At 37.8% G+C, this 25,597-nt stretch overlaps 1 protein-coding gene across 3 annotated transcripts in view; it reads right to left on the reverse strand.

Annotated features, from left to right (window-relative positions):
* Positions 1 to 25,597, reverse strand: part of ATRNL1 (attractin like 1) — a 433,474-nt gene that overhangs the window by 84,845 nt on the left and 323,032 nt on the right. Inside the window, exon 28 of one of the 3 annotated variants that reach the window (XM_066190866.1) lies at positions 867 to 2,738. The exons of the other annotated variants lie outside the window; for them this stretch is intronic. Coding sequence (XP_066046963.1) covers positions 2,679 to 2,738 — 60 coding nt within the window. The 3' untranslated portion in view covers positions 867 to 2,678. Of the gene's footprint in view, positions 1 to 866; positions 2,739 to 25,597 lie in introns of those variants that run through there. 3 annotated transcript variants of the gene reach the window in all.

Consider the following 25,597-nt stretch of genomic DNA (forward strand, 5'->3'; position numbering starts at 1 on the left):
TGTGAAGACAGACCTATCAGAGCTGATTAAAGTGGAGAACTTCTAAGCACTTCCACCAAACAGGAATACAAGGAGAAATCCTCACACACAAGATTATATAGGAATTCTCTTTCTAATGTTCCTTCAGAATTATATCATGGACTTACAGTACTCTTAATTATGTAGAGTAGCAGTAAATAAGCATGGGAATTTTTATCCAAGTGAGATGCAGCTACACAAAGTGATCATGGAGATGAACACACAACACCATTTTGCCAACACAACAGTAGTACTGATGCTTAAAACAAGGTGAAAAAAGGTGGATGTGAGGAATATCTGGAAAATGTGAAAAAGGAAAAATCTTGTGGTCTAATTCTGACTGGTATTCGCCTCTTGGGAGCAGCAACATTTCTTTAACAGAGCATGGTAGCTCCAGCAGCAGAGGAAAAAAGCACTAAGCTGGACAGAAAGCCACATACCTGACCAGCAAACTTCTGTGCTTCAGGATCTCCAGTGAAGTGTTCACTACAACCACACAGAAAATAGCTCTATAAAAGGAGCAAATACTCCCCTGCTGGCCCAGAAACAGAGGAAGCCCCAATCTTAGGAAAAGCAGCAGAGACACACGAACACATCATCTGACATGGAAGGAATTTTCAAAATCAGAAATGCTGCTCAATTTTAATGGTGGCCAATGGAGAGAAGTTAATTTCATATAGATATTTCCAGTTAGTCCATGACTGAGTTGGTTTTGGGCATGATCACAGTAAAAACACATTGCTTTGGTCAAACCAGACTAATATTCTGGTATTTTGTCTTCTATTTGAGAAATACCCTGGTCCTCTTTGCCACACACACTACTCAGTAGCAAAGCATTGGTAAGGGTTTCTTTTATTTGGTCAGTAACAAAACAGCCATCAGTACATGAATAACCACTGATAAACAATGGAGTTTAACTCCAGCACCTAGATAGCTCACATTCTAGCTTTCTTTATGTTTACATACATTCCAATAGTCTCAATGCATTTTTACATGTTGGTAGCAGCTTAGGTTAACAATCTGCACGCATGAACACACACATATAAACCTCGGCAGGATTTATTTTGTCTTAATCAGCCCAGCAAAGAGAACCTGCAGTAACTGACATTTCCAGTAGCATGCACAATTTGTATGAACAGTTAAGGCCAGATAAGAGGGGGAAAGGAAGAGACACAGGGAGACACAAGGAGAAAAGCAAGCAGAGCCACCAGTTGAAGACAGTCTGTTGTCTCCCAGTTCTTCGGGTAAAAAGCTAAGGGTTGTTAAGGGGCAGTTGTCCATATCATCATATGGAAAAGTCTCCTTGGCTAAAAACAGCTTCTAGAACTGCATTTGTAAAGCTAGACCAGCTGGGAGAGAAAGGAAAAAATAGCTGATGAAGAAAAACCTCTATGTGGCAGAGCATATTTAGGAGAACTAACATGTCCTTATCTGGGAAGTCTAGGCTTACCTAAGCTACCCCGGAGGAGGATGCACTTTTTGATGAAAGAATTTCTCTTCAGGTCTGTCTTTTGAGAGTTGTGGTGACTACATGGGCTTGGGGTCACATTTAGAACAGAGATCCTGAAAATTCTTGCAGACCTACTAAGCAAGCCCAGATGGCACAAAAGGTACTGTGATGTGGGGTTTAGTATGACAATAGGAGAATTACATAACTACCCAGGACAGTGAAAATCACTAAACCTCTCCGCACGTGGACTGATTCAGGGAGAGACAAAGGCAAAATGAGCCCTTTAACTTTGGTAGAGTATTTCTCTGCATGCAATAATTGTTTTTTTACAGTTCAGCAGAATTACTAAGGTAACCAACGTGGTTAGGCAATGTATCTTTATACAGACACTCTTTGAAGGTCAACCTTAGCAAACACCGTGGTTCAAGTCATTCTAAGATATTAAACATAACTGGTCTAACAGAGCTGCAATTTATTATAGAGTGAAAATAAGGACACTTCAAGAGGTGAAATAATTAAATGTATAATCAAGTTTCAAGTATTGAATATTTAGTTAGGAAATGTACAAAGATATCCTTCTATTGACTTAACACAGAGGTTCAAGGAAGAAATCTGTTTGAATGCCCAGGCAGCCGTGGCTGACCACATTGTGAATGTCAGCTCATTGACTCAAGTACTGAACTCTTGCCATTTTAAACCTAGGCAAGTCATTAGCCATGAAGAAAAACTAAGATTATCAGTTAACTGCCTGTTCATTTGTAGGTACAAGCACGGTATAATCTGATGAACCAAGCATAAATAAGTATTATCTGCATTTTAGAGCTACACATGACATACAGAAACCCCAGAGCTGCTAACATCATTGCAGAAATTCTGTAATTACAAATTGCTAATACAAATTCCAAACAGAAGGCAGAAAAATGTAAAAAAATGTGTGTGAAGTTTTTGGGGAGTCCCAGGAGACTGGTAAGGGGTACAAGCACATGACATTCCACAGCACTGAGGCAGGCTGGCTGCAGGCCAGTGTCAGCCACTTAACTGCACCCTGCAAGAATTCAGCTGCAAATCTTTGCTTCCTTTCTGTCTTTCATATCTTTGCAAGGCAAAAGGCAAAGACAAAGTCTTTCAGCTGGAGTTCTTTCATCCAAGAACATTCTTCATCCAAGGCCAAAGGTTCACCACATCCTAAAAGGCCTTTGGATCTGCATGTTCAGTCATCTTCATCCAAACGTATTTCTTTGGGAGCATTATTCAGTCCTTGAGGCCGACCCTAAAAGAACACCAATAAAAACTATCTTCATTCCTTCAAATACAATCTTCAATGGCTTTATCTCTAGGACCACTGTATGAGAGCATTGTGTCGAAGGTGAAAAATGGATGCAGAGATATTTCAATTAAAACCATAGCACATTGAAACATTTTTCTCTGGTTTTTGGAGGTTTACTTTTGGTCAACTCTCTAGCTAAACGTTCCCAAGGTGAAATAGGCTTTCTGGAAAACCACACATATAAACACAATATTTTTCCCCTGTGCTGACAGCTCTTTAAAAAGACTACCCGTTAGCTTTCCTGGGACAATAGTTCTAAGGGAATAAGAATTGTGAAATAAGATCCTATCAGTATATTACACAAGTACAAAGTACTTTGAATATAAAACTCTAGAACAGAAGGAGGTTCTTTATCCACTTAAATTGCTTTACTGGAATAGGGTGAAGCCAAGTTTCCTCTGGGAGGTAACAAGACAGTTATTAAATGGGGCATGATAATGCCACAGAATACAAAGCAAAAACCTCTGCAATTTTAACTTGAGATTGTCTAAAATAAAAAAGGTGTCAGTTAACCTTGGTTTCAAATACCATTCTTTAACCTGTCCATTGCTTTTCCGCATCATCTAGCTCACATTTCCTCCAAATTCTTTTCATATATATATATATATATACACACACACAAAGTTTTCCACTCCTTTCTGTCCTTTTATAAATATTTTTCCAGAGTCATCTATTCACCTCTTCTATTCTTCCTTCTGTCCAAATATCTTCTGTTGTTTTTCTCTTCAGGTAGCCTCTCTCTGCTACTCTTCTTTTCAATTCCATGAGACCCTTTAAGATTTTAGTCTTGGCCTTCCTCTCTGCATCACTCACAGCTCTGTTCTGGTCTCCAGAGTCTCTCAGCCCATTTTGGATCTCCTGACCATATTCAGCCTGATTCCACACAGTCACCTCCAGTTCTTTGCTTTATTATTTTTTATTCTTCACTTCTCTTCCTATCCCTCTTTCACCTAAAGCCATTGTAACTTCAGTTTTATTTCTTCCTTTTTAGATGCTACCAAGCTTCTACTACTGCACCACCCTGCCAGATTCAGTCACAAACTGTTTCTAGAATAAAGGGTCAATTGTGCCTTGTTCTAACAGTATGAAAAGACCTAAACAGAGGAGAGTCAATCTTCAACATATTTAAAAGAAAAGAAAAGAAAAGAAAAGAAAACAAAAAAACCCCAACCAAAACACCACAAAACCTTCCCCTTAAAAGCAGTGCTGCAGTTTTCACTATTTCTTTACAAGACTGGAAATAATTAATTTTATTGCTACTGTACCTGTAGCTTCTGAAGGACTTCCATTTAAAAACCTCACTCCAAAGCAAATTTCAAGTTTTGATGGTTACATGAAAAGCATGAAACACGCTCCTGTCTTAGCTAAGTGAATCACAACTGAGAAAAAGCATAATTCAAGCCTAATATTTTAAAGTCTTCAATTTTCAAGGCAGCTGTGTAACTATTAGCATTCTGACTCACAGGGGCAGACACAACCCTGATCTGAATAGAAGAGCCGACTGTGTAAAAGCTTAAATCTATACCTGATTTTGAACTATTCTGAGTTAACACTGTTTGATCAGAATATTAAAGGAAGGGAAGAAAAAAAAGGAAAGCTGATCTCAAGCAGTGACCACTTGAATGCCATTAAAGTGCCGCTCATTACACTAAAGACATAAAAGCAGGCAGGAAGGTTATCTCAGTAACTTCTAGACAATTTTGGATGGGAATGACCAGAAGTGACAAGTGTGACAATTTTGGATGGGAATGACCAGAAGCGACAAGTGTTTGGTACTTTGCAGATTTCAAGCCATTAGGAAATTGAGAAAAACCACAAAATTCTGCATCAGTTTGTGATGTTCACTCCTATCAAAAGTCATTTCGTGATCTCAAATGAGAAGCCATTTCCCCTGCAATGGGAAATAGGTCAGATAAAGGATATTTATGACGATTACTTTTTCTTTGGATGGAATGTAATCAATACCCCTCATTATGTTAAAGCAAGATGACGGGGAGGGAAAAGATGCTGAGGTGGATTTAAAGGCACTGAAGGGTTTAGAAATCAAATCTTTTATAACATTAACTTTTTGAAAGATGTTAACAAGTCATATTAGCTCAAGCAGAAGCTTCCTATTGACTCTCTATTCTGCCTTCAAGGCTCAACCAACACAGATATCAGATTTTGAATCTGATAAAACTCCAATGGGATTTGGTTTTCAAAAACACCACCCTTTGTTTAAAGATTATTAATTCTTTGGTGTCCTTTGTTCTTTAGCTTTTAATGTGTAAACTAGATTTCTGTGCACCAGATTCAATAAACCTTTTAGCTGAAAGGGGATAGTGATATAAGGTACCGCGTATCTTCTTGTAAAACCCAAAATCATGAGCTTGTTTTAACATCAAAATAAAAGTAAAAAGAGAAGTTAAAGTAGACTGTGTTAGCAACAGGCTGAAGGAAGACTGAAGGCAAAATAAGAGAGCATGCTCTTAAGTAATTTTTTCACAACAAATTTCAGACATATCACATCTTGGACATAGTATAACATACAAGTAAAGATCATTTTTTGGATGTTGAGGCCTTCCTAAATTTATTCATAACCAGATCTAAGCTGTTGGTTTCTGTCTTGGCACTGACATTAAAGTCCTTAGTTTGCCCCAGCCAACTCCTGAAAAACAATAAAATCAAAAGGTGCCAACAACAAGCCTGGTGCTGGGTCAGTGTTCTCCCTGCAGTGTACAAACAAACTGTGAAATACGAAGTACCTGGAAGCACTCACAAACAATTTTCTCAGTGTTCCCCCCTCAGCACTGGAGGTGGCTGTGGGTCAAGCCAGTGCTAAAACAAATCTGAGCTTTACAGCTGTTGAAATACTTAAACCACCCCAGATTTTGAAGTTATGTCATAGCAGTGCAGTTATTGCTTGCCCGCCTGCCACAGGATCTGCTGATGGCAGTTGAAGTTCTTATTCATCAAGGGGCCCAAATAATTGAAGCAATCCATCTGCTCCCTGCACTCCCCCTCTGCCCATCCTGTGATTACTTATTGCTGTGTGGCATTTGCTAGTTATGTCATACTTGAGCAACTGTTGGATCTCCTGAGAACGGTGCTGGAGCAGAGGTAACTAAAATATTCCACCTGTTCCAAGCGTTCCCTTTGCAAAAACCTGATGGGACACGATATTTGGCAGCGACTGTCATAACTGATCAAGCAGTTTCCAGACTCTTGCATATTTCCTGAAGGCTGCTGCTGTTTTTCATCATGAAGTCCAGATAATTGAAATAATTGACCTGCTCTAAGGCCCTGCTTTGACTCCAGCATTTTCAGCATTGGGACATTTGCCTACTGTCATATTTGGTTAAGAGCAGCAGAGGCTTTGATAACTCTTTCACAAGATGTCACAGCACCACAGAGCAACCTTTTTAGCACAGTTTGTGCTACTGAACTGCCAGACACTCTTTTGCCCTCTGCATTCACCCCGTGGCTCACAAAAGCACGTGCAACATCCACCCAAATGTTAGAAAGGCATAGGAAGAGGAAATGAAGAAAAGCATACAAGCAGTTTTGCAAGCAGGCTGATAATGGGAGTCCTCTTACTGCTCCCGTGTGATGAGTAATTTAAACACTCCAGTGCTCTGTTGCTTAAATGAATTTCCATTAAGGTTTCTTTTTCAGTAGTTAAGGAGCCTACAAATGTTTTACAGAGGATCAGATACCCAAACTTACACTTTTCACCACTTATTATGTTGCTAAAGGACAAAACTTGCCTGTTGATTGATACACAGATTTTTAGAATAGTCCAATTAACTGTACTAGCCATAAAAAGCTTTGATGTGTTCTTCTGCTGAGGAGTGTAGATCTTCCTTGCAGTCAGATGATATTTCTTACTTTTATTTGAGAAGAACAAAAGTACCACATCCCCTCACTAGATCACATCCCATGCCTGAATTTACTGTATTCATTTCAAGGACAGATGATCAATTGTGATCATTGCTCTGCTTAGAACCTGAGCAGGTCACAGACTGACTGGCAGTAACTGTAGAAGTCTTTCCAACACTTTCATTAAGATCTAACATTTCTGCAGCTGTACTTTAAGGCTTTCTATATTTTGCCCTGCACAAAATACAGATACAGACTTATTTTTAAAAGACCACTTCTAACAATGCTCAACTTTTCTAAAGTCCAAGTTTTTCTTTATCTGTAGCCTTTTCTTTTCAGCTCTTTATCTTTAAACAGATAACACTGAAACGAATAAAGAGAAATGATGTTTTTAAAGCGAAAAAGCTGCCAAATCTTACACAGATGTACAGCTAGTAATGATCTCGGCAATATTACAGTTACAATTATCTACCCACTTAAATAAAATTCTGGGGTTTTTAAAAATTTGAATGTAAATGAAACCAATTCAGTCAGTCAAAATAACAGTTTACAAGTAATCTATGTGATAGAAGGAATACTTTCTCCTTATCTTGCATCAAGCTTTTTAGACTAGAAAGTGCTCATTGTTTCTTGCGTAAAAAAGCTTGATGTGTATCAGTTTAAAGATAAAGCCAAATCCTGACATCCAGAAGAAATTTATGTTTCCATCAAAAATGGGAGCCAGTATATGCAGAGAGGGACCAAAAGTCACGGCAGTTCTGTGGCCCAGACAGAAGCTGGCACCTTCAGGGGGAGTCCCTTCTAAACTTCAAGTTCTCATAGCAACACAGCACATTTTTTTCCCAGTGAGAAATACCTTAATTCAAAGAAGAAACTCACCTAGTGGTAGTTTCAAATTTCAAATTTCGAGAGAACATTTTCTCTACGAAGACTCAATACCCTACTCCAGTGAATCTTTGTCAATCATCACCTCGTTGAGGTTAAAAAAAGATGACAGAAAGGACACTGCTGTATTTCTGTACACAACTGTGGGGTGAGAGAAATCCACCTTTTGATGAAATAGCTGCTTTTTTTTTTTTTTTTTAACATACGCTGGTGATGATTGATTGTAGAAAATTCAAAAGGGTGACTTACAGATAATTGGCCCTGACTAACAAAAGCAAACAACATTGCAGCTTTTTGTCAGCAGTGGGATGTAATTATGCACCATTAATTAAACTGGCATGCCAATGAAAGGTCAAATAACACAACATAAAGGAAGAAGAAAGTAGTTCTATACTTTGAGGATGTTATTGCTTGAAAATGTTTGTGCATATATAGCACTTGAAGTGGGAGGGAACCATTCTTCATTTAAATCAGGTGAAAATTTGGAGTCAGATTCTGGTCTGGCTTAAATACAAGAACATGAAATAAAACAAGCTGGCGGAACTAAGGAAGGTGTTGCAAACTTTAAGGTACCCACCTATGCTTTCATCCTGAAGTGGCATGTCTGCTCAGGAATGGGGACATCACACAGAAGGCAGAACATTTTCACTCAGTAGGGGGTCAGTAACCTTGCAAGCACTAATTTAATTCAAAGAAGAAGACCTAACTTTCCTTATGACTGCATGTGTTTTTATTAAGATAATCTACTGCTCTCAACGTTATTTTTATTCCATGCCTTCTCCCAGTCACCAGTCTGCTCCCAGTGCCAACATTTCAGGAGGTAGATACTTGTGATGCTGTGCACCACATAACTTGAGCTACAATTAAGAAAAAGAACCAAAAAAACTATCTTTGTTAGCAGTAAATATTTTTTTTTCCCAAGAGAAGTCACTTTTAGCTGGATTCTTCCCTGCCCATCAAGTTGCTTTGCCCCAGTTGCTTTATTTGCAGAGTCTATTTTTTCAGTGAACGATAAATGGCAGCATGCTTTGTGTCTTTGTACATGTATTCCAAATACCCTAGTAAATAAAAGACACAATAACTTATGATATCATCTCTGCATGCAATATATATGGCTTTTCCTGATTCTTTCAATTTTTCTTAATTGATTAGAAATAAATATGCAACCTTGAAGGCCAAAAGCTTCTGAAGTAAAAGGCACACAGTGTTCTAATGTTCATCACTAATGGAGTCAACTGTGTCTCTTTGCCAGGATGAAAGAGACTTGCAAAGACATTCCAATACTGCTGCTTCCTCTCCCAAAGCAGAATTGAGACTTGGCATTAGGTAAAGATGGGCAAAATTGTGCCAAAGAACATCTCAGGGACGTGCCTGCTCCTTGGCAGGCTGGAGTTGGGTCAGGTGATCCAGTGGAGGAACAGAAGGGCAAGGGGTGGTGTTCTTCAAAAACAACAACAAAAAGCAAAACCAAGCAAAAACCCCAACAAAACCCCAGCCAGTTAACCCCTATCTATCCATATTCAGATGCATTCCCCTGCCTTCCAAAAATAACAGCAGATTCAATTATTGAAGTGATTAGATTCTTGACAAAGAACAGAAATGGACTGAATTAAAAATATTTTTGTTTTTCTTTTTGGTTTAGTAGAGAAATCTTATTTTCAGCACTTCCATTTCCCTTGACATACTAAAAAGCCTGAATCTGTCTCCTTTCCTCATGTTATTTTAACTTTTCACATAATTACAGAAAAATTGCTAATGGTCAAGGTGAGCACTTAAATCTTATTTATCAATAAGGCAAGTCAAACTTCCAAGTTAAATTATGCAGGATACATATTTCGATACAGCACCATACCATCACACTTGGTAACTTTAAGGCCAGCATTTATTTGCATGAAAATCTTTGCAAGAAGGTGAGGGAATCAATGTAATGAGATTGTCTTTGAACAAACTAAGTGGAATAAGCATTGATAAAAATATCAAAGAATTGATGCTGAAACTGAAATTCAGTCAGAATAAGGTAAGACCAAATTCCTGGAGTTTAACTTGATGCAAAATCTAAGCAGAAGGGAACTTGAAAACTAGGTTAACCTCTCTTTCACTTTGCATTTCTTTCTGCATTGAAGTTGTGGGTTATTTTAAACCTGTGGTTTTGTCTATCTGCACATCTCCTCAAATGGTATATACCTCTTTCTTTTCAAGTCTCTCCAAGTTGCTAGCGAACACCTTTGATGCTATTCACTGTATCCAGCCTTGTGCTTAGGCAGCAAATGCTACTCTTAGGTAATGGTTATCCTGAGTAGCTATAGCCCCATTAACTTGTCTCAAATGCCCCATTTTTAGAGATTGTCCTTGTTAGGAGCAATTTGGAAAGAGTATAGAAGAGCTGAAAAGGACCGAGTATTTTAGATTAGGCTATTATAGTAAAATTGAGTATCCCAATCAAGTTTTTTGGTATCTAAACTGATTTATCACATCCTAGCCCTCCTGTGTTAAAAGAGGTCTGAAAAAAGTACGCACCAGAAATTTTGTAGCATTTCATGTTAGGCTTCCTTCATCCCCACAGGTCAGATTCTGATTTAGAGTAAATTCCCTACTAGAAAAATAAAAAATCCTCTACCTTAATATTATATTAGTATATCAAAGACTTGTGTCCGACATCTCTCAGGCTCAATCTAGTAGACAGTAATTAGGAGACAATGGGATTGATTTTGAGAGAATCCCTGATTGTTTCTAAGGCAAGGAAGCAACACAGAAAAAGACATTTGGGATGTTTCTTCTGAGGCAGCTCTACTGCAACAGCACCTCTTGCTCAGATAAAAAGCCCAGGTTTCCTTCCAGCTTCTCCGGCCAGTTCTATACGAAGCAAGCAGGCATTTGGATGACTTGTGTGTGCCTTCCACCTCCTGGAAACCATGACTCATAAGATGAAAATGACCTTATTTCACTGTTAAAATTCTTGTACTGTATTCACTTATTCAGTGACCAAATAAAGAGGTACCCACCACACACATTTGAGAAAGATTTCAAAACCAGGACACTCAGTACAAACTTCTGAAGAAAACCAGAGGTAAATAGAACCATACATAAATGTTACTAATGGACCTAAATGAAACATACAGTCCTCCTGATTGCCACCTAGACAAGACTAATATTAGTTTTTAAACCTAGAGCTCACTCAGAAGCAGCAAGTTCTACTTTCTTCCATGACAGAAAAGCTTTTATTCATATAAAGGTGGTCAGGGCCATTCTTCTAATTTGCAAGAGGAATGCTGTGCTTACATGGGCAAAGCAGGGCTCCGGGCCAGGGCTCGTGTTTAATAAGACAAGAGTTCATCTAATAGAATTGAAGGGTTTAATATTACGTAATTAACTTGTTGTCAGCACAAATCAAAATAGTTAATGTTGGTTCTGTTGCTGCAGCCAGAGGCAGATGAGCAGACCCTCACTCTCCATGGAAGCCCCTTTGACTCCAAGGGCGCTCCAAGCTGAGGAATCTTGGCATCCTCTGCACAGTCACTGCAGTCCCATTCTTAGAGCATCTGTCCATAATGACCTGGCAGTGGGATGGATTTGCTCCTTTGCAATACTGAATTCCAAGAAAGCCTTATTTAAATGTGAGGGAAGATGCAAATAGTTATTAGATAGCCTTAGAAGAACATGATTTGATGGTGCTTTTCATCATAATATTGCTGATGATTATTCCCTCAAGCCTCTTCAGAAGAGGCTAGGACTTTTCACACGCAGCCAAGCAGCCTTCAAGAGGAAATGCAAGACTAAACATTCTGGTTTTAAATCCTGCATAATGATATGTATTATAGAATCAGTTTTTGTTGTGTGTTTTTCAATTTAGCATGCATAATTTTCAGTTTTGCTAGTAATTCAGAAAGCTTTAATGCTTACTTAATTAGTCTAAGCTTGGTAATTTAGCCAATGAAAACTAAAGTGTTTAAGTTATATTAATTGTAAACAATGTTAACAGTTAATTTCCTGAATGATGGAGCAACATAAAAACAAACTTGAGTAACACTAGGATTAATTAATTGATTAGCTAGTTTCTGTTGAGAATTATATTCAATAAGAGTCTGTCAATACAAATTGCTATCAATTGCAACTTTATGAAGTGCCACGAATAATGGGTTCAGGTGCATACTAGAACTAGTTGTCATGAATGCCAATTTACCGCAGAGAAATGGATTGTTTATCACCTAATTTAATTTCAGACAGCTAACTCACTTGTAATAACTCATTTTAGCATTGAATTTTCAAGAACTTGAGTGTTGTTAAAAGCAGCAGCTTGCTGTAATAAGTTTGCAAATTTAAATTCTTCTGTAAATAATTTAAAGCAGACTGTAACTCAATTTTGCCATTGACTATTTGGAAAATATTTAGCAATTTTATTTACCATCTAGACACCCCTATTCTTCCCACCAGCAGCAAGTTTCATTACAAATGCCTGCCTACTGCTGCAGTATTAGACTTGAGTCTGTGCTTTTTATAACCCCGGGCTGGATGCAGTGTTCTCTGTTGCTTCTGGCTGACTCAGCCAAAACACTCTGTGGAAGTACTTAATACACTTCAGCACATCTGGACAGTTTGATGTCCAGATGCTGAAGAAGAAAATGCAGGGAAGGTCTGCAGCAGACTAAAAGGACACAGAAGTCCTCTGGTTTGGGCCACAGGATGGGTTTAGCTGGTTTGGGCCACGGGACGGGTTTAGCTCATCCTGTGCTTTCTCCATCTTCGCTCTGAAGTCTCTCAGGGTATTTGATGGCAACTGGGAACAAGGAAAGTTAACCAAAAAGCAGCCTATTCAGAGCCTTTGAAATATTACACAAAACATCCATTTCTTAAAGGCTCTGACGAAGCTGTCAGCCAGAAACAATTTAATAATCTTATGAAAAGACCTTCCCCTTCCAGATTTTCAACAGTCACTGAACTTCAGTTCCAATGCCTGAGTAAAAACACGCAGTTACACTACAATGAAAAAGTGAGATGACATAATAATGTAAGAGTTTATTGGTCTGCAGAAAGCTTTACATCCAGGATCCATGTCAGTCCATGCCTACCACTGTAAATATATATCCCTGCAAATCAATATACCATCAGCCTTTTTTCTTTACTCTGCAAACAAAGCACTGAAGCGAATCAATGTTCCAGCACACCTGCAATAGGTATCTGACAGCGCCCAGCACCTTGTACCCACAGCTGTCAAACACTACTGAGTGTAAAGGTTCCTGCCAGTTTCATGTACTTACTGCAGGTACGTCCCATGAGTGTGCAGTGTGCTTGTTAGTCAAGGCAGACCACTTTACATTTCAAAATAACTACTGTATTAACACTCTCCTGGAATCTGCGACTTCAAGGAAGATCAAGCACACTTGCAAACAAGCAGCAGTAAACTAAAATATTTAGAAAGCACTTTCAACTTTCCTTTAGCAACATAAATTATTTTAATAAAATAAAAATTCCAACAGCAAAAGCTTTGAATTGCCATCTCAAAACTAGGTCAGACTCTTCCTATCTTCTCTCTTACAGCATGAAAAGCTGTCTGCGCTCTGCCGCATGACTTTTCTCCTTATGGGAGCTTCCATAAATCATTTCTGTTAGCAAAAAAGTAATCCATGGACTAAGCCTGTCCTAGAGCTACAGACTGAGCTTCCACTGGGAAGATGCTGCAGGCTGAACACAGATGTTGACCAACCGAGTTAAAAATTGAACAGCAAGCACACAACCAGCACTACAGCAGCACCACTGTTTATTACATATCACTCAAAACCCCCTCAGAAGTGTGGAAGTATTTTAACTCTAGCTTCAAGTCAGACATTTTACATGACATTTTACCTCAACTCAGAACTCTTCTTTTCTAGAAGTCTGATACTTTCCTTCCCGAGAACATTAAATGGATTTTCCGGCTTCACAACTACACTGACTCAAATGAGGACGTAATCAGAGATTTAATTTAGTATCATTACCCAAGCTAACACCTCACAAATCTGTGCTGACATGAATCAAAGGGTTATTCCCACCTGTCAGCAAGAGTTTGATAGCTGAAAGGCAGGGGGAAATATAGCATTTGACGTTTTCCTTCGAGCAGGAGGCTCAGGAAAGAGTTTATAAATTTATTATAAACACACAAAAGAGGTTAAAAGAAAGTTATCTATATTCAGTAAATCAAGATAATAGTTTATTAGATTTAAAATGTATTCCCGACTCCCTCAGTATGTTGGGAACTTGGTAAAAACTAGTCAATACTTCAGTTCTGAAATAGTTTTGAAAAAATTTTCTGTAAAGAAATATGTTCATACTTCATTAGTTAAACTGCCACAAAATTAGAACTTTAAAAACATGCAACTACAACTGAACAAAAAAGGTTGTATCGAAGGTTATAAGGCATTATTAGCACATGACTGAAAGCCTATGAGTGGATCTTACTTTCAGTTCAGCACCAGAACTGACTGATCCAAGCAGGAGTATACATCAAAATACAGGCAGGTTATAACAAATTGTATTTGTGATGAAGTACCAACTACTATTTCTATTGCCATCCTAAAACAGCTGACACTTGAGCACATGCAACCCATTACTTTAATCATTACATGGGAATAAAGTCTTTCTAATAAAGCTTTCAGACTGTAAGTAACATTGATCTGTATGAAATTGTTATTTACCATTGATGGACACTATGTACAAGACAACGTTAGGGAAGATGTATGCATCACAATGCAGCTGAAAGCAAGGTCTTACCTAAAGACAGAATGCATTCATTCTTAAGGGGGAGCTGGGAAACAGTAGCAGACTCATGCAAGGATGCTTTTACACAGCATTTGTAAAATTATGATCATTTTTGACCGGAACCTTACCAAGAATGAAGCATTAACAAAACCACACCAGTTTATGAACAAGTCTCAGATTTCATTCTTTGGTGCCAGTACTGGTCCACACAAAGGAGACAGAAAATGGAGAACTTTGGAAATTAAGTACATTCAGAGAAGATTTCCAGAACAAACTTTCTGGAAATATGCTTTCAAGAGTCAAGAACTCCATTTGCTTTACTGAGCAACTTTTAAAAGACTATTAATTCAAAACCTACAAGTACCAATAAAAGCTGAAGACTCTGAGACTCTTAATGCATCAAGTCAAAACAACTCTAAGTGGCTCTTAAATTTATCACAGTCCAAGTTAAGACATGATTTTAAACAGACCATAAAAAACAGGTGAAAAGTATTAATCACTGGAAGAATAGATCCACATTGAAAAGGGTCAATCTGACTGAAGATGTGTAGAACTGAGATAACTCTGGTGCCTGTTCCTCTATCCTTCTTCCCCTCTCCCCCAAAAAAACCCACAAAACACATGAACAAAAAAGCCCCAAAAACAACAAAAACAAAAAAGCAAACAACTGTTACTTTACTGATACCTAAGTCCAAAACCAAATAAATTCCTGTTGGTACACAAAGAAACTTTCACACATTTATAATTTACTGCAGTCTAAACAAAGTTAATGACTTCAGTGTTTATCTCTTACAGAGGCACATGCAGGAAAACAAAAGTAAACATTCTTCTGCTGAAGTTTCCTATGGAACAGTGAAAAATTCAGGATTAATTAGACCTGGTCAAAGTACAGTTTTGTAACCTATTTTTGTTATACTTTCACAGAGAGAGACAAAGTTTTTGATTCTGAGTTGAAGGGCAATTCATGAACTACACGTTACTTCAGTATAACTGGATTAAAGGCTTGGACATCACTCAGGGCAGAGATTAGAAAAGCCATCCCCATCTTCTGTCTCCCAGGACAGCAGCTGAGGTCACAGGTCATTCTTCCACCAAATTTGTTGAGTTCAAGAACCCATTTCTCTACAAGAGCAGAGTCACAGTCATGGCAGAAAATGACAAGAGCACCCTACAGCCTCACATTCAGGTCACAGAAATGATTCTCTCACTGCTGGCTGATGATGGCTTGGAACACCCATCTCTTCTTTTCAGTGACTGTCTGAGGCACTGGACTACTGCACAAAGTAGAAACGCAGCAGCCCTCACCCTGTTTTCTGAGAGCAGAAGCACGAGCACAACTCCAGGATATCATTTTTAGATGTAAATCCTGATTTGACAGAATCAGCTTTCTGTCGTGTTTCAGGTACTTTTGAAGAGGCATCCCTTTTCAGTATTCCCTGTTGGCTCTGCTCCACACATGGCTCTGGATTCAGTTCTGAGTCAGGCATCTAAAAATGGATTACTACAGCAATGGGCATTACAATAGCAGAATCTTCTGGGAGAAATTTATCCCAACACTTTATTTTGTGTTTTTAAATTGACAACATATTTCTGAATGAGTTCTAGTTAAGCCTTGTATTTTTAGGAAAAGCTGCAGTAATTACTGGGTTACATTTTATTGCTTCTCTTATGTTGAAAGCCTTATCTAGATGGAAAGGACCAATATCAATACTGTCACTTATGAGTAGGTCACTGAATAAGGAGCAAAAAAAAACAACAACCCTGGGCAGTCTTCCAATTTTTCTCTGTCAGTTTTTCTGTGTCTTAAGTGGGATGGATATCTACTAATGCATAAAAAGCATTTCTAAACCTAAACATGAAATAAACATCATTTACTATGGAATGTTTTAAATAACTACAAGGCTACTGAAATACTGTAATATTTACTTTCCCTCAAAGGTTCTCATCTGCATTGTGCAGATTTTACTACTTAATTTATGCAAAGCTATCAATCAGCTAAAGCACATTCACACTTCAGGGAGCCTGACTCCATACCCCACAGACACTTCTCACTTTATAAAAATTACTCTTAGATAATGCTGGAATAACCTCACTTTGTTAATTACGACACTTCAGACAATCTGGAGTGTTGCAAGCATTTCAAACACTTTTGAAACCACACCCTTAGAACGATGATAACTCAGCTTCACATTGTAAGGAAGGAGACATGAATTGTAACAGTGTTAATTTTCTCTGAACATGCAAACACATCAATGGGATGTTTCAGATAGTGTTCATACAACAGGAATATTTGTTCCACTCCACAGATTATCCTTTATTCCTTCCAAATTGCTACTCTGAATCTGAATCTGTCACCTGTAGAAATACCTATGACTCCATTTTGAGTACTGCTGAAGAAAAGTTACATGTCTTTTCAAAAACAATGTCTGTTTAAAGACCATTGCAACTTATGAGGAAACTAAATTTCATGCATTAATTTTTGTAAGAAGCCTTTGTTTCTACAGAAGACTCTACAGATCATTTTTATGCAAACAGATTAAAAAAGCTTTTTTAAAAAGTTGAGTTTTCTCCTCAGAGTCAGTTACAAAGTCTTATGAGCTTCAAGAGATTTCAGAATGCTAGAAGTATTGATATTCTTCCCCCTTTATTCCACTTAAGTGTGAGATTTCAAGCAAACAATTTTTAAAGCACCACATGCAGAAATCATCACTGACTGACCATTTCCAGTAAGATGTTCTTGAACATAGCCAGGTATGCACCAATTCTGCTTTTTAATCTAGAGTTTGACTACAAAATCATAAACCGAGAGTTACATTTTCACATGAGAAATTAAAGAGGGTTGCACTATAGCTTTTCCTGTGAATGAGCCTTCGTTGTGTGTTTTAAGATGAGAGGATGCCTCACTTCTGCACCAAGCAGCACAACGTGGTTTGTGTCCACCTTGTTCAAGCTGACAGCCCTCTGTAGCCACAGACTTCATCCGTATCACACCTCACCTGTGTGCAGGCTCCCAGCACTGGAACAAAAGCTGCTCCACAGCCTTGTTGGGATCCATCCCCTCCAAAATGCACCACTTTTCTCACTCTCCTATCTTACACACATTTTGTGGCAATATGGGAACACTTTGCATAGAGGACAGGTACGCTGAGGTCCCCCTTTCTGCTGCTTTCCAATTGTTGCCTCTATTTGTTACTGCAGCTCCTGCAATGAGCAGGATTTGGATTAAGTCACAGCTTTTACCCACTCCATTGATCACCACTTCACAACTTTCCACCCTTTTACTTATGGTGGGTAAATTGAAACATTTTCATACACCTGATACTCCCAGTTTTAAGATTTGGATGATTTAAATTCTGGTATCAGTTAACTACATCCTATTAAACATCAGACCACTGCAACACGAAAGAGAAACATCTAGATCTCCATTCAATGTGGGAAGCCTCATTCCCTTTCCACAGATTATTTCCAAGGACCCTATATCACAGGGTCAGTGATGCATGCTAGGCTTTATAAGCAGCAAAGGACTTCTAGATACTTGAGAACAGTTGTTTTATTTTTAGCCTTCTTAAAAAGACAATGCTGGCACTGTTTGAGTCACTGTGGAAATGACCAGAGGTGAACCAAACTGCCTTTCTTTCAATCCCATGAGTATTGCATTAGTCCTTATAAAAATAAATACTATTATTGACTGTTCACTAAAGCCATCAATTTTCAAAAGTTTTCTCTATCTTAAAACTTACTTTGGAACACTCACTTTAATATTATATTCTGTGACAGAAGAGCTTATATAGGAGTGAAACATAAGAGTTCATTTGGCCCTACGTCTCTGATAATGGGCACTTTATGAAATATGAACTTCCTTATCTGTGATATATTATCTTTTCCTTGAAATATGGCTAATTACTGTCATTCATTAGAGATGAGACATTTGAGTATCATTTCTTGTGTCACATTGACTTCAAGTTGCTTATGATTGCATTAAATTAGTGACGGGGAATTTCTGAATACAAATTTTAAAAGATTCACCATGTACTTCATAATTATTAATGCGTTGTCTTAACTGACATTTCCAGCTATGGAACAGGGTACCAATACCAACACTTAATAACTTCATTGTCACATTCATTGTGGATTAACATATCTATAGAAGTAGATCAGTAGCTGCATTAGGAACATCAGGTCACAGACCGAGGACAATTTCTCAGTTTGTAGGTCCAAGTATTTGTATACAACACTGTGGGTTCACTTTCCAAGACAGCCACTCCTCCAATTTCAATAGCTGTTTTATATCACATACTCAAGGGTTTTCTACCAAAAAACAGATACAACAATCACACAAGTAATTCTCTTTGCAAACTCTGCCTTAGTGCAACCAACTATAAAAACGTTTTTTTCTGAATTTTGCTCCAAAGGACAGGACTGCATGTGAACATGCTTGAAAGACTAGGACATGCATTACGTTATTTACAACTACAAGTTAACATATCACAAAGATTCTCATTGAATATGGTTAATCTGTTGGGAGAGTTGAAATTAAGATTGTTGGTTAGAAGGATACTGCTAAACTAGAGCTCAGACTTAACTCTGGCTTATCCCCAGTCTCTTGGACTGATGTATGACTACAGAAGGTTCATTCCAACCTAAATTATCTATGATTCTATTGTGCATGATGAATGCTATTTTCTAAAGATTAGATTTACTGCCTAATTCAAATTCAGTAAATGAAAATATTGAATTTCAGCCTAACATGAGCTGTCCTAAGAAGGATCAGTTCCATGGCCCTATTAATGTGAAGTCTCTAAAACAGCTGATGAGAAGATGATGATCTCTAGTGCTGTAAATACTCAGCTAACAAATTGCTGCATTTGTCTGTCAGAAGTGCTCACCTCATAACAAACTTAATGATCATAATGTTAGAACAGAATGGTGCTTGGAAAAGATCTGCCTACTAGAGAAAAGCTGGTTTGTTAAAGATGGACAAAGACAGGTGAGCAGAGGTGAGCACATGGAAGACCCTACAATTACACAGATGTACCAAGCAATGATCAATTATAACCCATTGTAGAGAAGAGCTTTTGAATTTCTCCTTCAGTCCCAGCTCTCATTAACCACTTCTGAATAATGCTTTCTCCTTAAGCACTTCTGAATAATGCTTTCTGACTTTCCCAGTTGATTTAAAATTGTTGCCCCACATAATGAGTTGATTGCACTACTTTCACCTCTTAACGGCAGCTTCAGTTCTATGATACACCTTGGACATTTTAAGTCCTTTGAAAAACTGTCTGAAACAGAGTAATAGAGCACACCTCAGCAGCAAGGGCTATTACACAGATTGCTGCAAAAACACTGGCTCTACCCTTTGCTTTCTGTGCTGCCTTTCTAAAGAATATAAATTCAAGGTTTTAGACTTTATCCTCAAGATACTCAGTGGCTAAGATGGCATATCTAAAACACTGCCTAAAGTCTGTAATCAAAGCTTTACCTACTTTTTTTTCCTCACCTTGCACAGTAGAACTTTTAGGAACAAAGCCAATTCCAAGTATTACAAGATATATGAGTTTTTTGGATTAGGTCAACAATGTTACTGAAATATCAGCTGGTCGGCTGACTTTCACAAACCCACCTATCCCTTATACCAAATCCTAGACAAGTTGCTCTGACTTTGCCCTCTCACATAAATTCAAGCTCAAATGTGTGCATTAAAAAAAAAAACAAAACCAACAAAACTCAAAGCATGACATCACACACTAAATGCACTGGATTTCTGCCATTTCCAGTTGTGGATGCCAATGGCTGTATGTAGTGCATGTGTACCTACACTGTCGGAGTACTCCTTTCAGCTCTCCTACTTCCTTTTCATCTTGAGCTATTACATCTTCACAGAATTAAAAGTCACTAATGAGACAGACATTTAGCTATTTATTTTGCAAAGTAGCTCCAAAATGGTTATAAACTGTTGCTAGATCAAAACATGCTGCACATTACAGTAATTTCAATGAATATTGCCCATGAAAGTGTCCTACTAGAATAAAAAGAGATGCTCCAACTATTCTGGAGAAAAAGAAAATTAAATATTCAGATTGTAGCCCTTCTTCTACCATTTAATTATAGCAGGAAATGAGAAAACTAAAACATTTTTGCAATTTAAAGGAAGTGTATTTCTGCAACTACTCTGTATTTAACCAGACAGACAAATCCACTATACCTCAACAGACCATCGAAGTAGAGTATTTCACTACTTTCCTTTTAATGGTACACTGGCAGATCTATATTGTGCTGCATTAGGACCTGGTGCAACTCCGCCTTGAGTTCAACAAGTGAGTGATGGGAAACTGTAATTCAAATAACATTCATGATCAATGCCTGAAGGTACAGAGAAGTACATGACAGTTGGCTTTGGAGATTTAATTTTTATGTTTGTCTGACTTAATTTATAAGAAAGTGGAAACATTTTCTTTCTTTTTTTTTTTTTTTTTAAATAATATATATTTAATTTCAAAATTTCCTTCATGAAAAATAAATGACCAAGAAAGACACATTTTACAGCATCCATAAGCCCAGAGGGAAATGATCTCACTGGATCTCATTGCCAAAGTCATGTCAGTGGCTCTTGGTATATTTAGTGGTGATCTTAAAGATTGTCCTGCACTTCTTGTGTGCTTGGTGTTGCAAAACATAAATTATGTTTGTGAGTCATTGGATATTGCTCTTTTCTGCACATAAAACGACATTTAAACATGTTCAGAAAAGGAATATTTTACTCCTTCTGATTCCTACAACTTGAAATTTTTCTCAATATAAAATAAATTGCTTGCCTACTTTCCAACAGGCCAATGACTTTTCTTTCAATAAAGAATAAGTTGTTTGTAGAAAAGAATAACTGTTTATTAACTCCAGCTGGTTCAATATTTGTACATCATTTTTAACATCCTAAACAGTTGAGACAAGAAGCTGACAGCAAGTACCTCTATCAACTTTCCAGTTTCTTACTGAAAGCTGGATAATAAAGATAAGAAAAAGGTCATTTTACCAAGGATATAATACAAGGAATGGCACACAGAAAGACAAAATTCTACTTTATATAAAATTCTAATAAGATTAATATACAACAAAGATGAAAAAAGGGAAAATTTTATTTCTTACGTATCTGTTAAAAACTTTACTGCTTCACACTAATGAACAATAATGTTTTACGCTCTTTGTTATAGGAAGCTCTAACAGATTTGTAAAGTACACCACATTTATATCTGGAAGTGATCGCATATCACAAATACTGCTGATTTTTTAAAGGAGATAACCCTGATAGAAACTCACTGTTCTTCCCAATTTCACTGCAGTCTAACTACCTTTTTAACTTCTACTTTACTGCAGTGTTTAGTTTATTGCAGTGTGCCATCCATAATCTTTTGATTTTCAGAAGAAATTGTCCAAGGAGAAGGTTCCTTCAGTACCATTAAAGAATCATACCACGGGGCTGTAAATCCTGATTGAGCTCACTCATTTTTCAAATTCTAATACTTTCTTGTTTTTCCTGTCAAGAAAAGATAATTCTTCAGATTATTACCAAAATTAACACCTTTTACAGTGTTTCTACCTCTGCTTTGCTAAAGCCAATGAATGGAATCCACACCTTTCAACTCATATAACCAGCCTCATGGTTTATTTGGATCACACTGAAGTGATCCAGTCTGCCTGTAGGCACTCACACCTTCCTAAACAAATGGAGGAAAACCAGAAACTGCCTCTCACAATATGCAGGGAAAAATGAGATGACTTTTCTTTAGCACAGGAAGGACATGGACCTGTTAGAGTGGATCCAGAGGAGGGCCACCAAAATCACCAAGGAGAAGGACCACCCCTCCTGTGAGGAAAGGCTGTGAGAGTTGTGGTTGGTCAGTCTGGAGAAGAGAAGGCTCTGCGGACAAGAGCTGATAAGAAACTTGGGGACAAACTTTTTAATAGGACACATAGTGACAGACAGCAGAACAGCGGGGGCTCAAAGTCTACCTAAAAAGTAACAAGTTTCATCCTTTTTCTTGAAATTGAGCCACCATGCAACCAGAAATTGCAGAGTTATGATGTCCAACGCACACCAGACAGAACCAAGTGGGAAAGTGCCTGCTGGGTTGAACAGTCATGGAAAACGCATTGGATGTGTTGGATGGCACACTGGATGGCTCTCTAAAGTCTGGGTGAGGTTTGAGTCATCCAGGGCAGGGGCATTGCCTTCTATGCAAATAATTCATATTCACTTCAGGCACAAATCCAGTTTGATAGATGGTACGGAAAGATAAAACTTCAGTGAAAGCTGGCATAACTTACACAACTGCCTAACATGCAGTTTGCCAAGTTTTGTGAAGAAAAGCTCAGGCAGGGCACTTATCTTGTGTCTGCTGAAGTTTCAATGGTATTGGTGGAAGGTAGAACTGAATCTTGAGCACAGTGCTAGAAACAAGCATGAAGGTAAGGTCTCTGAAGCAGAGCTAAGGACTACAAGTTGCTAAATATCAAACAGAACCTTCCAGTACCCAGTTCTACCTGGAAACATGGGAAATGGCTGATGAAAGGCTATAGATTCTGTACGTATTTCTTCTCCTCTTTCCTTTTAAAGACAAAAATGTCTTTAAAACATTTAAAGGGATTTAAAGATAAGAAATAACTTCTGATCTAAAACCAAAAGAGGTACTAAGAAAATACTCGAAACTACAAAGAGCAGCCAGTCAGAGACTGCAAATCAGGTCTACAGAAAGGCCCAGTAAACACAGAAATATTCCCATCTCTGTGCTTCTTAGTTATTCTGATAGCATAACTATTTCCATGCTTTGGTATGTTCAGTTTAAATAATTCTGGAAATATTTCATTGTCATGGGTTTCATATCCAAAGGCAAGATTTCCAGGACCAAGCCCAGTTCAAGGAGAATCCTAAGGGTACTTGTAAATACAAGTATATAAATATTGCTTTGCATTTGTTGAATTTTGTACCTGTCTACTTTATGAACTAAGATGTTGCAAAAATTGAATTTATTAAAAGGTACAGTGTCATTATTAACAACATTTACAGACACATATAAACACTTTGGCTTGAAAACAATCAGAATGATTACTTTGATACTCTGGATATGCAATTATGCATAATACATTGATTTAAGAGTTCTATTCACAGCATGCAAATACCACTGAAACACCTACACTTTGCTGGTAAGCCAAAATTCCCCCAATTGAGCATAAAATTTCTCTGCAATTTTGTTCAACGCAAATCATATTTCTCTATCCAAACAATTTCTGTTGTCATCTGATTATGCAGTACATGTGCCAAATGCATTTTGTGAAGTGGAGAGATAAATTTTTATCAAAATCAGGTTCTCAGAACTAATTGTGAATTTACAGATCCCACAGCTCACAAGGTAATAAGCAAAGATTTACTCTCTTGTTAGGGTGAAATATTAGGACATCAACCTCCATCTAGACAAACATCCCATACATCACGTCATATATCAAATATTCGCACAACACCTGTCTGCCCACGAGGACAGAAATAAAGAAGCAGAGAAAAGAACATAGGGATTTAAAAATATTTTTTTTGCACATTTAGAGACTTGATACACTTTAGAACTGATATAGAATTTTAAAAAAACTAAGTTAAGGACTCAAGCTAAACATCAACAGGTTTTGAGGTGTTGGTGTGTATTTTAAGAACAAACACGCACACACAAATATGGTCTGTATAAAAAAAAATGTGGCTTACTCCAGGCAGCATTTCTCAGATTATTTTTAGCTTTCCCATATGCCAGAGAAGAAAAATACTACTCAGAAATCTCAAAATATTGCAAATGTAATTCTGTGCAACAAATTGAGCATCTATACATTTTACATTGATTTAGTATCCACAACACACACAAAAGTCAGAGCTGTGACCAGTACACATGAGCAGCTAGGTGAGGTATTTGTTCTGGATCATAGGCTCAGGACACTCACACGTTTCTAGACATAAATTGTAAGCGAAACAACAAAAACCTTATGAAAATGTAAAGATATTTAACTGGGCAGAGCAACCCTGTTGTGTATGACCACTGAATGAGGAGCAAAATAGTGTGAAATCTAAACATCTTATTTCATGTAAGGAAGGAGGTGGTGCAAACCAAACAATGCCGCTTTGGGGTACATGCTTTTCTCTAGCGGAAGAACCACCAGATGTGAATTTTGGTGATAGAAACCCCCTTGTACATAACATCACAAAAAACACACACAGTGTGAAGCGATCATTTACAAAGAAGAAAAAACACTGGAAAGTAGAGTTTAACATAAAGTGACTCAATAGCTCAGGAGGAAGTTTTCTGGATGAACAGTACTGAGGGAGTGGGCAGAGAAGGCAGTGAGCCATCAAAGCCAAAGTGTAGCACAAGATAATGGAGTTCTTGAGGCAGTGGACAGCAAATTTACCACAGTCTTTGAGCAATACAGAAAAGCAGAAAATGTGATCCAATACAGATTCTCCTCGTGAGAGTCAGGTGTGACATCTGACTACATTTCTCTGAGATCTAGTAGTCTAGGATGCATGGATTTTGAAAGACTATAAAAATGGCAATGCACTTTTTAAGACAAAAAATTAATTACTTCAAGGACAATACTGAAGCCATTCCAAAAAGGATAGAGATCATGTTTGGCAGACCTACAGTCAGGTAGATGCTGGGGTCAGAGATGATTTAACAGTCTCTGATCTTAGGAGAAAACTGAGGATGTAAGTCAATGAATAAAGCAGCAAAAGTGAAAAGAAGGGTCATAAATACTCAGTAACAGAAAACTATCATTGCAGTGAAGGTAATTAGGGTGTTCAAACAACAGAAATGGAACATTTTCAGAGAGGCTGAAGAAGGAAGAGCTAGGGAGCAATCAGAATAATAATAAAGACAGAGCTGAAAGGAGGTATCTAATGCAGCTATGGTACATGGTACCTCAGAAATGTTTGTCCATCCTAAAAGCTCTAAAAAGCTTCCAATAAAAGAAATTCCATCACCTCCCCAGGCAATTGCTTTCAGAGATTCAGCTTTATTATGTGAAGCTTTTCCTGATCCCTTCCTAAACCTCCCCTACTACAATTTAAGTCCATTACACGTTTGCCACCTGCAGTGCATGCAAGGAAGATTTTGCCCTCCTGATTGCTGTTAACCTTTTGCATATCTGCAAGTTATTATCTGGACTCCTTTAAATAGCCTACTCCAATTTCCTTGACTTTTCATTGTAGTTATATTTTCTAAGTCTCTGATTGCTCACATTGTTCCCATCTAGATTCTCTCTCCTCTGGTCCCCCTTGAGCTCCAGACTATGAC

Source organism: Chamaea fasciata, unplaced genomic scaffold, assembly GCF_029207755.1.
Source record: "Chamaea fasciata isolate MVZ Bird 193981 ecotype frontalis unplaced genomic scaffold, bChaFas1.0.hap1 SCAF_9, whole genome shotgun sequence".
NCBI lineage: Eukaryota > Metazoa > Chordata > Aves > Passeriformes > Sylviidae > Chamaea > Chamaea fasciata.